The sequence below is a fragment of the Saccopteryx bilineata genome, chromosome 2, assembly GCF_036850765.1.
Source record: "Saccopteryx bilineata isolate mSacBil1 chromosome 2, mSacBil1_pri_phased_curated, whole genome shotgun sequence".
In the NCBI taxonomy this organism is placed as follows: domain Eukaryota; kingdom Metazoa; phylum Chordata; class Mammalia; order Chiroptera; family Emballonuridae; genus Saccopteryx; species Saccopteryx bilineata.
The window spans coordinates 74,153,559-74,170,996 of NC_089491.1; the positions used below are offsets into that span (position 1 = coordinate 74,153,559).

Genomic DNA, 17,438 nt, shown 5'->3' on the forward strand with positions numbered 1-17,438 from the left:
AATCCAATAGGATAGAAAGAGTAGTGATCATTCCACTATAAACAGATGGGAAAATTGAATTAAACTAAGTTATCCAAAACGATATAATTACTAAGTGGCAGCAGAATCAATCTAAAACCTAAGTCACCTCTTCCAAATTGTGCTAATTTTGTTCTCCCATACCCACTCTGATGTTGAAGGTTTAGTAATTGCCCTAAGCTGTAAGTTAGTATAAAAGAGACATCACATTTTATTTTCTGCTTATAGAAATAATTCTTTAAGAAATGATTTGGTGCTTTAGGTTATATCTCTCATTTCAATATCAGAGACACAAAAGCTGAATCAAAATACCTGATTTAAAATGAAAACCCCACAGAACACTACATCACCTATGTTCTGTTCTTACCAAATTGTGACTCTAATTATAATTTGAACATGGAACATTTTTCAAAACAGCTGGCCTAAACTCATCAAACTTTTCAGTCTCAATAAAGTCTAGACAAGGAGTTGACTATTTTTGGATTAATGAAGAAAGAGATGGCAACTAAATGCAATTTGTGACTGGACCCTGAATCAAATAGAAAAAAAAACCTACTGTTGGGGCAATTGAAAAAATTAAATAGGGAGAGACTTTACATTTGATATTATTGTAGTGCAGGGGTCCCCAAACTACGGCCCGCGGGCTGCATGCGGCCCCCTGAGACCAATTATCCGGCCCCCACCGCACTTCTGGAAGGGGCACCTCTTTCATTGGTGGTCAGTGAGAGGAGCATAGTTCCCATTGAAATACTGGTCAGTTTGTTGATTTAAATTTACTTGTTCTTTATTTTAAATATTGTATTTGTTCCCGTTTTGTTTTTTTACTTTAAAATAAAATATGTGCAGTGTGCATAGGGATTTGTTCATAGTTTTTTTATAGTCGGCCCTCCAGGGGTCTGAGGGATAGTGAACTGGCCCCCTGTGTAAAAAGTTTGGGGTCCCCTGTTGTAGTGGATGAAATTGCTTGAGAGAGATAATAATATTTAGGAGAATGCTCTTAGAAGATATGTACAGAAGTACATAGAAGTCTTCAAATTACTTTTATATTGTTCAGAAAAATTATATGGATACATCCAAATATATCGATACAAAAATATGGGTGCATGTGTGTTTATGTGGATATTTGGACAGAGAAAAGTAAAATATGGCGAAAAGGTAGCAAATGAGTCTAGGTAAAGGATGCTACATGGATGTTATTCGCATTCTTTCAATTTTTCTGTTGCTTTGAAATCTTCCGACATAAAGAATATGGCAGATATAAAAGAAAACACCACAATAAGATTTTTTTCTGATCTGTTAAATTAGTGTGATTTTGTTTATAGTAATTTTATATAAATATTAATATTTGAAACTTTGATGAAGATGTTACACAGTGTTGTGTTTCTGCACAAAAGTGTAAAACTCTGTCTTGGCATAGTATTGTTTATATTGATATTTATAGCATGGGTATTTTGCTTTTATTTTAGTAGTAAAAAATAAGTAAGATGGAAAGAGAAAAATGAGAGAAGAAAAAGGAGAAAAGGAGGAAAAACATATTTCTGTGTTTTCATTTATTAGTCCTCTGTCTAGGCTAAATTTCAGCCATTTTTCAAGAATCATCATCAATACCACTTACTATAGAAGTTCAAAAATAAAGATCCATAGTTTCCTGCCTTTCCCTCTTTCATTCTAACCCTGGGATCCGTCATCACCTTATGATATAGTCCATAAGATATTGGGCATGAAGTGAAGTGGTTAAAAACTGTTTCCAGCTACTGTTTCTGTAGAAACCTTGAATGGTCTAGCCAGACTTTTCCGGCTAGATGCTGGCTGTATTAGATTACACCTCCACCTCCAACAATCTCACAGCATCATTTCAACCTCTGGTCATAGGCCTGGAAGTTTGTGTTTTGTAGCTGAAGGATGAAAGAAAAGGAAAGACCCAGAAAAAGAAAAGAGATCATGGATAGAAGCTCTGTTATCTCTTCCCTTTTCAGCCCTCTGGTTAGAGCTTGACAAGTATTATTAAGAGCTGAAATGCAAATGATTTTAAAGCTCTTCAATAAGAAAATATTTGGGTTTCTAGGAACAAGGAGGGTACAGATGAGGAGATGCATGGTACAAAGGGAGAAAAGAGCCTTCATTTTTACTTCTGAATAGAACCCAGCACACTGCTGGCTTCATTAGGAGAAAAAGTAATGGAACTTTGAGAGACAGCACTGTAACCTGAATGTTGGCATTTTCATGATAAATGAGGGCTTTCTAAGTAACTTTATAGGTAAAGAACAAAAACTAATAGAAAGTAGAGCACAAGAGAAAGAAGAGAGAAGACACACTAAGTGACCACAACTAAGAGAATGATCTGTGGGCACATGTAAGGGGGTTCCTCTCTGGTCTTTTCTGCAGAGGTCATGTTTTCATTTTTGGTAGGTTGGCTGTAGAATAAACCTTTGTGTTATGGTGATGTCACAGTGCAAGAACCATGATCCTATATAATGGCTGGTTATTTGTTTTAACTCAAGTTCCCAACAGGAATTTTCTCCTCCCTCAAAAATAAGCTTCAAAAGCCTTACTATCACCAGAGAATACTAGAACTGACCCTGCTGGGAAAATGTCTCCATCTCAGAGCTGAAACACACTGACACACTCTAATCAGGTTGGGAGGTCAGAGAGCTGCAGCCCCCACAGACATTACTAACAAATTTAGCAAGCATTTATTATTTGGCAGAATATATTCAAAGGAAGAAAACCTTCCCACAGACATCACTGATAAATGCTCCTTAAATAAAGACTGGATTTAAAACAGATGAAAAGTCAAAAAGAGAGGACCTTCTAAGATTACAAAAAGGATCTCAAAGAAACTGATATCCCAAAAAAGAGAGACATGGAACATACCAGAATATAAAGCAGAAAATAAACTTAAAAAGCAGTACCTCATAGGACATAGGGCAGGGGTCGGGAACCTATGGCTCGCGAGCCAGATGTGGCTCTTTTGATGGCTGCATCTGGATTGCAGACAAATCTTTAATAAAAAAAAAAAATAACGTTAAAAATATAAAACATTCTCATGTATTACAATCCATTTCCTACTGCTCATGTTCATGGTTGCGGGTGGCTGGAGCCAATCAGAGCTGTTCTCCGGGACAACACCAAATTTTTATTGGATAATGCCTAATGTACACGAGTCATTGTATGGCTCTCATGGAATTATATTTTAAAAGCCTTTTCCTTTTTAAAGTGTCTTTTTTTATTTTTTATTAATTTTTAGAAAGGAGAGAGAGTGAGATAGAGAGAAAGAGAGAGAGAGAGAGAGAGAGAGAGAGAGAGAGAGAGAGAAGGGGAAAGGAGGAGCAGGAAGCATCAACTCCCATATGTGCCTTGACCAGGCAAGCCCAGGGTTTTGAACTGGCGACCTCAGCGTTTCCAGGTCAACGCTTTATCCACTGCGCCACCACAGGTCAGGCTGGAATTACATTTTAAAATATGCGGCTTTCATGGCTCTCTTAGCCAAAAAGCTTCCTGACCCCTGACGTAGGTGTTATGGAAAGAGTCTCAACATCCAGACTCCCTGATTTTGAATCATAGCTCTGCCATCTTTCACATGTGTGGCCTCACAGAAGTTATTTAAACTATTAGTGTCTCAGTTTCCTCATCTGAACAACAGCTATAGTAAAAGTTGCCTCATGGTTTATTGTGACAATTAAATAAGTTAATTTCTCTCAACAGTGCCTGACACATAGTAAGACCTCATAAGTGACAGCTCCTATTCAATTACAGCTTTTAGTACGTGTTAAATATTGTTGATGACAAGTAACAAGAAGCTGAATCATCTCAAACATCACCTCTTTCTGGGGGAGGACAGAGCCTTAAATAATATATGTTCATGTTTTTCCTTTTGTTCTTTTGTTTATTATTCAGTGGGATAAGCGATTGAAGGAAACCAGCAGTTTGGTGGAGAAACCCTGTTCTGGTAGGCCATCAGTCAGTGACGAGTCTGTAGAGGCTGTACGGGATAGCTACCTAAGGAGCCCTAAAAAATCTGCGCATGAGCCCACATAGAACTGCACTGAATAGGTATGAAACTGGGAGAGTTTTCCTTTTATTTCGTGAAGATTTCACATTTCTATCATCTTTTGTTGTTTTTGTGACCTGGTCAAAAGTACACCATGACTTTATGGACACACTGTAGTGTTAAAACTTTAAGCAAGGGAAAATAAATAGAAATACAAGCTTGACCAGGCAGTGATACAGTGGATAGAGCATCAGCCTGGGACACAGAGGACCCAGGTTTGAAACCCTGAGGTCGCCGGTTTGAGCATAGGCTCATAGACATTAGCCAAGGGTCGCTGGCTTGAGCCCAAGGCTGCTGGCTTGAGCAATGAGTAACTGGCTTGTGTGGAGCTTCCTGGTTGAGGCACATATAAGAAAACAATCATAGGCCCTGGCCAGTTGGCTCAGCGGTAGAGCGTCGGCCTGCCGTGCGGGGGACCCGGGTTCGATTCCTGGCCAGGGCACATAGAAGAAGCGCCCATTTGCTTCTCCACCCCCCCTCCTTCCTCTCTGTCTCTCTCTTCCCCTCCCGCAGCCAAGGCTCCATTGGAGCAAAGATGGCCGGGCGCTGGGGATGGCTCCTTGGCCTCTGCCCCAGGCGCTGGAGTGGCTCTGGTTGCGGCAGAGCGACGCCCCGGAGGGGCAGAGCATCGCCCCCTGGTGGGCAGAGCGTCGCCCCCTGGTGGGCGTGCTGGGTGGATCCCGGTCCGGTGCATGCTGGAGTCTGTCTGACTGTCTCTCCCCGTTTCCAGCTTAAAAAAAGAAAAAAGAAAAGAAAACAATCATAGGGTTAGGGTTAGGGCTGGGGTTGGGGTTAGGGTTAGGGTTAGAAAAAAACAATCAATGAACAACTAAGGTGCAGCAACGAAGAATTGATGCTTCTCATCTCTCCATCTCTCTCCCTTCCTGTCTATCGTTGTGTGTGTCTGTCTCTCTCACAGAAAAGAAAGGAAGGGAGGAAGGGAAGAATGGAGAAAGGGAGGAAAGGAGGGAGGGAGGGAGGGAAAAAGGAAGGAGGGAAGTAAGTTAAAATACAAGTGAAACAGTAAAATTTTTAAATAATAATAGTTCATGCTAAGTCATATAGGTAAAATATATAGAATATCAGTATACTTGAATTAAGGATTAATATCAAATTATTTACTTCCAGAGAATATACGTTCTTTGAAAATATTCATGAATCAATTACAAAACTGGTTATATAAGATACATAAAAGATAAAAATTATCAACAAATACTTTATCTATATTCTCATATCACAATAAAAAAATCTTGGTTCTCATATCACAACATATAAATACAGCTTTATATGTATTTGAAGTAATATATAAAATAATGATATATAAAATATATTTTATCTATGTATAAATAAACTTAAAATGTGAAAAAAATTGTTTCAAAGCACTGAATAGCCTCCTCAGTAAGCTCTAGGAGATAATGCAGGAAGATTATTTAGAAAACAATCAAAAGAAATATAACATTGCAAACCAATGCTATTGTTGACCATAGTTAGAAACAAATTTATATCCTCAAATACTTTTACTATAAAAGTGAAAAAAGAAATCACTTTATTCTCCAACTCAAAAAGACAAAGGTTTTAAAAAATGACAGAAGGTCACCTGAGTAAATATGAAAAAAGTAGTAATAAAGGACAAATATATATATGATAAGTGGAATTTATAAGATAACCCAGAAACTAGGGAGAACACCAACACAATAAGTGAAGTTCTATAAAATCTACTATAAAAGAAAGAAAAACATAAGGTGTATTAATAAAAAAAATCTGACTATAAAATGAGAAGAAATTAAGACTATAAAGGAAAATTTAAAAATTATAAGCAAATAAATAAAATTATATATATAAACACATTCTGAAATCTTAAGAAGTCCTGGAATACAGAAAAATCCTTCTCCATTTTACAGAAAGCCGTGTAAACTATGCTTAAATGTCCTGAGATTACATTCTAATATAAAAATCTGTCAAAAAAGAGATGGAAGAATCTCATATAGTATGACTTCATAAGGAAAATAAAAACAAAGTTGATATTCTACAATATCTAGGGTATATATCAGTTTATATAAGAAAATCTTTATCTCACTGTCGTTGTGCAGGTGGACCCTGTGATTCAATGGGACCTAAGTCCCATGATTGGATTACTAATCTCTGAATCTGAGATAATTTATAGTTTAATTAAAAAAACAACTAATTATACTTAAGTAAATGCAAATACCCATTTACAAGATTCAAGATCCATTTCTAATAATGTACTACTAAAAACCTAGGATAAAGGGTATTTTATCAACATTAAAAATATTTATTCAAAACAAGTAATTTACATTATATAATGCTAAGATTATTCCTAATATAATAAGAAATAGATGTGTTCTCAGACTCTTGCCAGTTAGCTGAGTCAGTGAGAACGTGTCCTGAAACACCAATGTTATCTGTTCGATCCCCAGTGAGGGAACATATAGGAAGCGACCAATGAATGCACAACTAAGTGGAATGACAAGTGATTGCTTTTACCCTCCCTTCCTCTCTGTCTCTCTTCTTTCCTCACTCCATTTCTCTAAAATCAATCAATAAAAAAAAAGAAAAATAGATGTGTTCTTTATATCTAATATATTTAGATAATATTGCTTTCATGATCTTATTAACAAGGCAAAAGGCAAAATTAAAATGCATAAATTATTGAAAGAAATAAAATGATATGTAAACATGATTCATTACATCTTTATAAAATATAAAGGAATTAACTAAAATCTATTAAAATTAAGTTTAAAATTCAGCAAGTTACAGATTAAGCAAGTCTTCCTATATTTTAAGAATCTTCCATATACAGGGTGTGATGAAAGTACAATTATAAATGTTCGAATTTAAAATAATACAGTAATTAAAAAATAATATTACAAGAATAAACTCTGTTTCACATACAACTGTAAGCATAGTTTTGCCCCACCCTGTTTGGTTAGGAGTTCATTTAACAAATATTTAGTGAGTGCCTGTCATCTGCCAAGCACTGCTCTAAGAAACTGAGAACAAACAGTAAACAAGCCAGACTCCCTTCCCTTCTAGAAACTGTAATCCAGTGGGACAGTCAGACTAAATACAATATAATTTCAGGTAGCAAAAACTCTCTAAAGAAAAATAATACAAGAAAGAGGAATAAAGAATGTTGGTAGAGAGTGTACTAATTTAGACACACTAGTTTTCTACTGCTGCATAACAAATCACTACAAATTAGTGGCTTAAAGCAACACAAATATATTATCCATGAGCAGGAATCAAGGCCTACAGTTCACTGGGTTTTCTCCTTAAGTCTTACAAGATTATAGTAAAAAAGTCAGCCAGGGTTGGGTCGAATCTGAGGTTGGGGGTCCTCTTCCAAACTCACATGTTTGTTGGCGGAGTTCAGTACCCGCAGCTGTAGAAACCGTGGAGGCAGAAGAACAATGTCTATAACTGCTTCTTCTTCTTCTAAGAGCTACTCTGATGAGGTCAGGCCCACCCAGGGTAACCTCCACTCAGATTCAGAGATTAGTAATCCAGTCATGGGACTTAGGTCCCATTGAATCACAGGGTCCACCTGCACAACGACAGTACACCACGGGGTGGAGATCATGGGGCCACCTTAGAATTTTACCTATTATACAGAGAATGGCCAGGGGAGGACTTTCCATGTTGATTACTTTTGATCAAAGACTGGGAAAAAATGAGAGATTGAGCTCTATAAAGGTGACTAATAAAAGCAAAGTACATATGGGTTGGCTTTTTTGACACTACATTTCTAGTGGCCGGTACTATGATAGATACTGAACAAATGCTTTATAACTATGCTGAAAATAAGCACTATGAGCATTCGTATTTAACCAGTGAGAAACTGAGGTTCCAAGAGGTTAACGAGCACCCTCCAGTTCACACAGTCTAGATGTGGTAAGCCAAAGTGGAGAACGGAGCCGCAGAGCAGGTTCACAGGAATACAACCTGTGCTGTCACACAGTGTTCGGTTTAAAGCTTCATTGTCACCATTCTGAGATTCTTAATAGTTTTATCTTAGAACTCAGGTTTGTAAGAGAAATCAAGAAGACAACGGAGCATGCACATGAGCAGAGGTGAGGTGCACCATGTGAGTATCTGCCGTTCCTTAGCAAGCCCTGCACATACAGCATTTGGGAAGCCCATGACACAGAATTTCAGTGGACCAATGATGGAGAGAGTGCAGTATGAGTACAAGGTAAGCAAGCTATATCTACGACTAAGTAAACAGGGGTGCTGACACCCTTTCCATTTGAGTCAGATGCCTTTTGGGGATCCCGAAAACAGCTGTGCCCATGTGGCTCATCCCAGAGATAGTGATCAGGAGGGGAGTGAGAGTCCTGAGGACTGTTCCTAGGAAACTGAAAATGTATGGGACTCCTAAACTAATGACTTACCTCCGATGAGCCTCCCCAAGTAGCAGCACGTTATTCTAGTGGAACTTTTTTTTTTTTTGTATTTTTCTGAAGCTGGAAATGGGGAGAGACAGTCAGACTCCTACATGCGCCCGACCGGGAATCACCTGGCATGCCCACCAGGAGGCAATGCTCTGCCTACCAGGGGGCGATGCTCTGCCTCTCCGGGGCGTCGCTCTGTTGCGACCAGAGCCACTCTAGCGCCTGGGGCAGAGGCCAAGGAGCCATCCCCAACGCCCGGGCCATCTTTGCTCCAATGGAGCCTCAGCTGTGGGAGGGGAAGAGAGAGACAGAGAGGAAGGAGAGGGGGAGGGGTGGAGAAGCAGATGGGCACTTCTCCTGTGTGCCCTGGCCGGGAATCGAACCCGGGACTTCTGCACGCCAGGCCGACGCTCTACCACTGAGCCAACCGGCCAGGGCCTCTAGTGGAGCTTTTGAAAACACCCCTTTTGGAGACAATATAACCACATGTAGCCAGAAATTTGAGACCAGACTTCTGTGTGGTGATGTACCTCAGCTGGGAAGATGTCATGGGGTTTTATGGGGAACCCATAGAACTGTAGCAAACACCACCTCAACCGCCTCTATGGCTGCCTGCAATGTCCCTGGGAGTGCTGTATTATGAACTAGGGGTTAGATATGTAAAATATGTGAGATGTATTCTTGGGAGGGGTGATACTTTAAACTTTTTTTAAAAAGTTTTTTTGACCAATCCCACAATGCTCCTCTGTCCTCCACAACTGCTCTCATTTCTCTCATGCTCCCGCAATGTTCCTCTCTGCTCCTCGGCTCCTCTTCCCTGCCCCCCACCACCACAGCTTGGTGACTCTCCACTGCTTTCCCCTAAAAATACCCCTCTGGCCTTAGAGCTCTCCTTTCGCTCCCCAACTTAAAAAAAGGTTTTTTTTTTTTAAGACTATTTACTTTAGAGGGGGTGGAGGAGGAGCAGGAAGCATCAACTCCCATATGTGCCTTGACCAGGTAAGCCCAGAGTTTCAAACCAGCGACCTCAATGTTCCAGTTCCATGCTTTATCCATTGCGGCACCACAGGTCAGGCTATTTAAAACTTTTATTGTTCATTTATAACTTACTGAGAAAATTAAAATTTGATATTTAACATTCCCAAATACTATAGATCTTAAAGAATATTAAGTTCTGTATCCAGTTTGTGTAACTTGGATCTGAGGACATAAATGGTCCTGAGTTAAATGTTTGTGTACAAACAAAATTTCTAGACAGGATTTCAGACTTGCAAGGTAGTGGATGTGGTGAGACAGACATTAAGGTCTTCAAACATTAATGGGGAACTCAGGTAATATCTGGGTTACAGATGAAACAAGCAAAGAAGCCCTGGCTGGTTGGCTCAGTGATAGAACATCAGCCTGGTGTGTGGATGTACCTGGTTTGATTCCCAGTCAGGGCACACAAGAGAGGTGACCATCTGCCTTTCCACCCCTCGCCCTTCTCCTACTCTCTCTCTCTCTTCCCCTTCCGCAGCCAATGGCTCTATTGGTTTGATGGCATGGGCCCCAGGCACTGAGGATGGCTCTGTGGAGCCTCCACCTCAAGTGCTAAAAATAGCTCAGTTGTGAGCACAGCCCTAGATAGGCAGAGCATCGGCCCCAGACAGGGGTGGTTGGGTGGATCCCAGTCGAGGTGCATGCAGGAGTCTGTCTATCTCCTCTTCTCTCACTTGGAAAAGAAGAAAACAAGAATAAACAAGCAGAGCATTCATTAAGGTAAATATGTGATATGTTAAAAGGTTTTTTTGAAAGTAGGAAAGCAGAGTAGAACAGAAGGACCTAGAGGCCCAAGAGGGGTGGAGGGACTCGGCTGAGCTGACGGGGGGGGGGGGGGGGGAAGGTAGGGAGGGGTAGAGTGGGGGGGCGGGATGACTGTGGACACACCCTCATGAAGGTGTGCCTGCCCCACCCTCAGAAACCCTTTGTGACTCCTCACTGTTTTGTGAGGTGGGCACAGGTGGGCTATAAATGAGGAGCCTGCCCTCTCAGAGCTCAGTTGCCTTGACCAGCTTTGCCGTTCAGAAATGGGAGTCATCCAGTTCCTGAATAGCCTACTGCAGCTTTATTTGAACTTCTCAGAATCATTAATTAGTACCCACAACCTTATTTACATCTATGTGTTGTGCTTGTTTCTTTTTTTCTTATTTTTCCTCATAGGATTTCCATCAGCTCCAGCCCACTGGAACAGTGAACATACACAAAAGGTAAGAAACCCTGAACCAGCCCCAAGAGAGATGTTTTATTGTTGCCTCCATTTCCGTTCCCACATTTCTAAGTGAGATTGGTTGAGTAGGAAAGACAGCAAAGACGGGACATCTGAGGAGAGAACAGAACATCACTCTTGTAAGGGAGGAGACCAGGCAGAGCTAGGGGTTCAAGGAGGACTCAGGTTACTATATGAAGTTCTCAGACCGTCTTGGTGTGGTGGCAGGTTTCTGACTAAAATTCCGAACACAGTGATTCCCTAGGTCTGGATCGAGTTATTTAGAGACTTTGGAATCTCGGCAGGACCTCAGAGTTAATGAGCACTTGATCCTGAGTCATGGTCCCCTGACAGGCATCGTTAGACTGAGGCTTTGTTTTGGGCTGATCAGGAGAGCAGTGCTGAGCTTCGGAGAGCCACTGAGCAGAGGACACAGCCTGAGATCCATCCCAGGTTACAGGGTCCTCTCTGGGGGAACGGAGATGTGACCTCGGCCTCACATTATATGCCCTCATTGAGCAGAGGACTTCTGGGAATATCAAGTGTGGGCCTCATAGGCAAAATCCTTGGTTTTTTTAACAAGAAAAAAATCAAACACATTTTATACCATTGAAAATTGTTATAAGAAAGGAACACAAAGTTTTATTAATTAAAATGGGTTTGGTTGGCTCAGAGAGACTAAATTATTCTTGGATAATAGATGAGTTTTCTAGGGAGAGGGGTGAGAGAAATGCGTGCCCATTTCTCAGTCTTTTCTTTTTGTTCTCAGCGTCGGAGCAGAGCCAAGCGGAGAAGAAAAGGTGGGACCCGGGAAGGTAAGGTTCTGCCTGTTCCCCCCGAGCTCCCTGAGGGTGACCCCTTTTCTCTCCTCTCCCTGAGGTACCTGGTCCATGGTTTCTGTGATGTCAGCTGCTAGACACAGTCCTTCTCAGAACACAGAGCCCTCAGAGGGGAGACCCATGGAAAGACAGTCAGACCCTGAGACGCTTCTCAGACTCTGCTCTGCTGGCCCTGGGGATGCAGCAGTGAGGGGCCTGAGCATGGGTGTTGCCCAAGAGATACCAAGAGTCAGCACTTCTGTTTTCTAACTTTGTCAAAGTACTTTAGTTTCAGGATGATCAAATCCCTCTTTGTTGTAACCATGGACCTCTCTGCTTCACAGAGTGGTTTTGAGCATCAAATGAGATAATGTATATAAAAGTACTTTATAGCCCTGGCCGGTTGGCTCAGTGGTAGAGCGTCGGCCTGGCGTGCAGAAGTCCCGGGTTCGATTCCTGGCCAGGGCACACAGGAGAAGTGCCCATCTGCTTCTCCACCCCTCCCCCTCTCCTTCCTCTCTGTCTCTCTCTTCCCCTCCCACAGCTGAGGCTCCATTGGAGCAAAGATGGCCCGGGCGCTGGGGATGGCTCCTTGGCCTCTGCCCTAGGCGCTAGAGTGGCTCTGGTCGCAACAGAGCGACGCCCCGGAGGGGCAGAGCATCGCCCCCTGGTGGGCAGAGCGTCGCCCCCTGGTGGGTGTGCCGGGTGGATCCCAGTCAGGCGCATGCGGGAGTCTGTCTGACTGTCTCTCCCCATTTCCAGCTTCAGAAAAATACAAAAAAAAATTCTAAAAGTACTTTATAAATAAAGCAACACACATATGGGGGGACCTTATAATGTTATCACTAACCATTTGACCTCATCTATTAATCCTTGGGGCTTACATATTATCCTAATGGTCCCCTATAAAGGGACTCCTGTGTAATCCCTATGCCTCTACTCTCATTGAATATAGCCCATTCTCCTCGTTTCCCAAGTCGGAGATATCACTACTGGGAAGAAGAAGAGAAAAGGGAGCTGATTTCCATCATAAAAAGGTGACTAGTCTTTCCCCCTTTTTCCTGACCTGCTTTAGCATGTTCTAGGAAATTCCAGGCCTTCATGCAGCATTCCATATGCATGGGAGGGGGTTGCCATGGGAACAGAATATGAGTGAATGCCTTGGGGTGAGTGCTCCTGATGCATTGTGATGTCATGGATGTGTAGCATGTGAAGGGGCAGCAGGCTTCAGGTGGTCCCACCCCCACCAGTAGATCCTCCTTCCCTTGTTCTGGTCCTGGCTGCAGCTCTGTACCTCCTGTCTCCTCAGCCCCCTGGGTCAGCACCATGATACCACCCGCCTCCGTCAACTTCTATGCCCAGACCTCTCCTGTGAGGTTTGTAATAGCACAACTGATTACATCAACAAGTTATTATCCTCAGAGGTCCTGGAAGATTCTACGCCCTCAGTGTCCCCTTTGGCTTCCCCAGGCCCTATGACTGAGCCATCATCTACTCAGTCCTCTGCCTTCTCAGCAGTCCCTCCAGCAGACATAACACCACCTCCTCTGCCCAAGCCTTTCCCACCCCCTCCCTTCGTTCCCACCCCTAACCCAGTGACCACCTTGGGTAACTTTCAGTCACCCTCACCACCGGGTCACACTCTGCCTCCAGAGACTTTTCCTCTCTCAGAGTGCAAACTCCCTGTGTACCATTCTCCAATCCAAGCCAAAGATTGTTCTTTGAACCTGGAACAATGTAAATTTCATCAAGAGTCTCCTGCCAGACATGCTACACAGACCTCTTTTGGGGGAGACCCTGAAGCCAAACTCATAGATTCTGGACATCTTTTATTTCTAAGCCCTGATGAGCAGGACTCGGTACAGCATCCCATGTACCCCAAGACTGGGGAAGACAATTTAAAGCAAGAATCCATTCAGTTATTCTGGGGTCTTCCATCACCGCACAGCGAGTCTTTAACATCACCTGTACGGTCCTCAGATGACTACTCCTCAGTCTTTGCTTTCAGTAGCCCTGCCAATGCCTCCACAGGCCCAGAATCCCCAATACTTCCCTATGTCTTACCTCCATCCTTGCCTGAGGCCCAACCTCAACCTTTGCCTCAAACCATGCCCCAATCCCAGTCCCTACCTCTCACTCAGATCCAACCCCAGGCCCCACTTCAATCCTCACTCCCAGTCCTACCATCTGGTCCCACACCTCAGATTAGGGTCTGTGGAGTATGCTTCAGTGCCCTCCAGAGTAAATCAGAACTTCTCACCGCATCTCAAATATACCAAATAGAACAGAACATGCTGAAGAAACAACGGGAATCTGTGTGGGGTCTACCCTCTGTGGTTCAGAATTCTCAGAAGGACTTCTGTCTTTCAGCTCCTACTGTTCCTTACTGCCGGCCCTCTAAGGCCGATGTTTCAATTTCCATTACTCCTATAAAATTTTATCTCAGCAGTCAAATTCAAAAGACACTTGAGCATCATATTAGAAAGAGGCTCATCCAACACCGGTGGGGCCTGCCCCTCAGGATCCTCAAGATTCTGTCCCTGATGAGGCCTGTGAGGAACTCCTTGGCCGTATCTGAGTCAAAGAGCTGTTATGGCCACTCACAGATCTCCATGTATAAAAGCCCAAGTAGAAACAATGTAAATGTTGGATTGAGCCAACTGGGAAGCTTCTACAGAAGGGGCTCAGAAATGTTTCACCTAGAAGAGAACAAGGGGACAGATGAGAGAGACAGCCAAGAGGATGATCTAAAAGATCATCTGTCCAGTAACTCACATAGCTCTTCAGACAAGCATGTGGGGTATGACTCCCATACAAACTTAGACATTAGCGGAGAACATTCTGTGGTGTCAGGGCTGACAGCTAGTCAGAGAAAGCTGGCAAATGACATGGAAGTACACTTGAACAAAAAGTTTAAGGAAATTAGTAAGGGTCAGCTCCCTGGGACTGTGTATAGTTCAATGCACGCTATGAAGCAAACACCTTCTGTAAAATCCAAGACCGGAATAAAACAAACAAGTTTGCCACCATCAATGGACCTGAACTGCTACCTGAATGTGTCCCAAAAGCTTTCTTTCCTTGAGTCCACTACTGAGCAGATGTTGGAGTCCCATATTAACAGGTTTCATACAAGGATGTTGTGGGGACGCCCAGCCAAAGTCCTTGAATCAGTAAAGCTGTTTAATTCTTCATCACATTCCTCAATCAATTCTAACTCTTCCTCCTCAACCAGCCTGATTTCTAAGATAAAGTCCCAACCTGGGGGCTTTATACACCTTAGAGGAGGCTCTAAAAGCCTTTATGAAGAGAAAGAATATTCAGCTACCATCTTGAATCTTCCTGTTTCTGCCGCCGCCTCATTTGTGGGCAAGGAAGAACAGGGGACCCTGACCCAGTCACCCTCTGACATCACTCACAGGCCTGCAGAGGAGGGTCAGACAATACCGGATGCCACACAGACTGTCACAAACAACATCACTGGCAAAGCCAGTCAGAGACATTCCACAATGGACAGCGTTCACCCCCCACTGCAGCCTGCAAGACAAGTCGGGGCCAGAACTGTGAACACCAGCACCGGAGCAGAACTGCAACAACAGAATAAGAGATCAGAACCTGGCTCCGTACCCGGTGTGTCCAGGGCTGCGGAGCTCAGTGCCCCTCAATCCAAACTTGATGGCTTGAAAACAACAGAGTCAGGAATCTCTCAGATGATAACTGCAAAGACCGCTGAAAAGCCCCCAGCAAGAGCACCAGCTATCCAGAATCCTGTAACATCAGACAGCATGGAGCAACTGATGGCTGAGTTACAGTCTAAGTTGGAGAAGAGAAGCCATAGACAGGCCCAAGGCCAGCCCACTGACCTGTCCCATAACCCAGAGAGCTCGACTGACAAAGCCTCCCTGACTCACGCTCAGGGTGTGTCTAGTGCGGACACAGGAGTGTCCCAGATGCTGCATGTCCACTTGAAGGAGAGAAAAATTAGAATGGAGCAGCAGCTGCATTCTAAGGAAGTGAGCCGTACAGACTCCCAGTCAGAGAAGTTCAGTGGAGGAGATACAGGGTTCAAAGCATCTGAACTCAAAAGAAAGACATTTCTTACCCAGAACACTGCGTTAGGGGAGATGCTGGGGAGCAAGTTCCCCCAGACCCTGTCACAGAAGGACCAGTCTCCCGACAGCCTCTTCACAAAAAGAATGAAGAGATTTTTTGAGAGGCTTATTCCTCAGTTTCCCCGGGTAATTTCCCCGGGAAATGGCAGCCCCGTACCAGCACAGAGCAGGAGCCCAGTTAAAAGGAGAGCTGCCTTTACTGGGATATCAGACATCGGAAAGTCACTGGAGGGGAAAGCAGGGCGTCCGGATACACTCGGCTCCAGCGACCCTCGCAAGCCACCTCCCTCCACAGCGAAGTTTGGGAAAGCTGAACAGAAGGCTGCAGTGCGGGCCTGCTCACAGCCTGTCCAGGGGCTTCCTCCCAACTCCAGAGCCGCTGCCTCTAAAGCAACAATTACCAAGTCCTGCAGCCAAGCAGCCCTCTTTGCTGGCCAGAGCTCTACAACTACTAGATATACCAGAAATGCGGGCAGACACGCCCAGACAGTTATGACATTAAAGGACCAACAATTACATCAGAAGCAATGCCAATCTGTGCCCAACAGAGGAACTGTGCCCCATCTGAGCCCCACCTGCAGGCCTCTAGGGGCCCAGGGGCCTCCTGCTGTTCTCAGAACTGCTAAAGGTTCTGTGCTTAGAGCTCAGAATTTCCAGGGGAAAAATATTCCCACCCCAAAGTAATCCCTAATAAATATTCCACCCATTATAGCGATCTCTTTCTGTGTACTGTGAAGGGGGCATGGGTTTGGGGTATCTTGGGGCTTGTGCTTTGGGAAAGCAAGGAGTTAGTGCAGCTCCCACTGGTTGCTTCCTTTGGTTTCCAAAAGTGACCAAGGTGACTGGTGCCTGGGAGCTCTTGGTTTGTTAGCCTTAATGAACAGGTAAAGCAGCCCACACCTCCCTCAGGGAAAGCTTCCTATCCCTTAGGCAGGGGTCCCCAAACTACAGCCCCCAGGCCACATGTGGCCCCCTGAGGCCATTTATCCGGCCCCACCGCACTTCCGGAAGGGGCCCCTCTTTCAGTGAGAGGAGCACAGGATGTGGATGCTCCTGGAGTACTGTATGTGGCGGTGCCGCAAAGTGCGGTGTCACTCCTGTACAGTACTACTTCCAGTGACGTGGGACACATGCCTCACAGCTCCGGAAGCGCGTCATATCACTTGGAACCGGACATTGACCATCTCATTAGCCAAAAGCAGGCCCACAGTTTCCATTGAAATACTGGTCAGTTTGTTGATTTAAATTTACTGTTCTTTATTTTAAATATTGTATTTGTTCCCGTTTTGTTTTTTTACTTTAAAATAAGATATGTGCAGTGTGCATAGGGATTTATTTGTTCATAGTTTTTTTATAGTCCGGCCCTCCAATGGTCTGAGGGACAGTGAACTGGCCCCCTGTGTAAAAAGTATGGGGACCCCTGCCTTAGGGCAGTAGGGCAGACAGACGACTGTGACTGAAGAAGTTATGGACGGGTATATTTTTCAGTGAGTATCAGTGAAAACGAGAGCTTACTCATTATTTAGCAGTCAGTAATCAGAGGAGCCCACAGGTGGGTGAACCCCAAATAAGAGTGTTTGGGGGTATCTCTGCAGTGGATCGTGGGCTGATTGGGGTAGGGTCTAGAAACAGCATGGATGCTGCTTAAAAACCTTTCTTGTGGGCCATGTTAGTGTTGGGAAACCATAACTTAACCTTGACACTGAGGTATGTCTACTGGGAAGTAACGTTGGGGAAGTGGTTCCTGACTGTGGGTATTTCTTCAGGCTGCGGATTGATGACATT

General features: G+C 43.7%; 1 protein-coding gene across 1 annotated transcript; it reads left to right on the forward strand.

The window, feature by feature from the left end:
• Positions 1–10,572: 10,572 nt before the first annotated feature.
• On the forward strand, positions 10,573–16,362 carry LOC136322870 (spermatogenesis-associated protein 31D1-like). The gene is made up of 4 exons (XM_066254745.1): positions 10,573–10,727; positions 11,496–11,541; positions 12,500–12,581; positions 12,854–16,362. The coding sequence occupies exon 4, from the start codon at positions 13,020–13,022 to the stop codon at positions 16,335–16,337; it is 3,318 nt and encodes a 1,105-aa protein (XP_066110842.1). The 5' UTR covers positions 10,573–10,727; positions 11,496–11,541; positions 12,500–12,581; positions 12,854–13,019; the 3' UTR covers positions 16,338–16,362.
• The last annotated feature ends 1,076 nt before the right edge of the window (positions 16,363–17,438 follow it).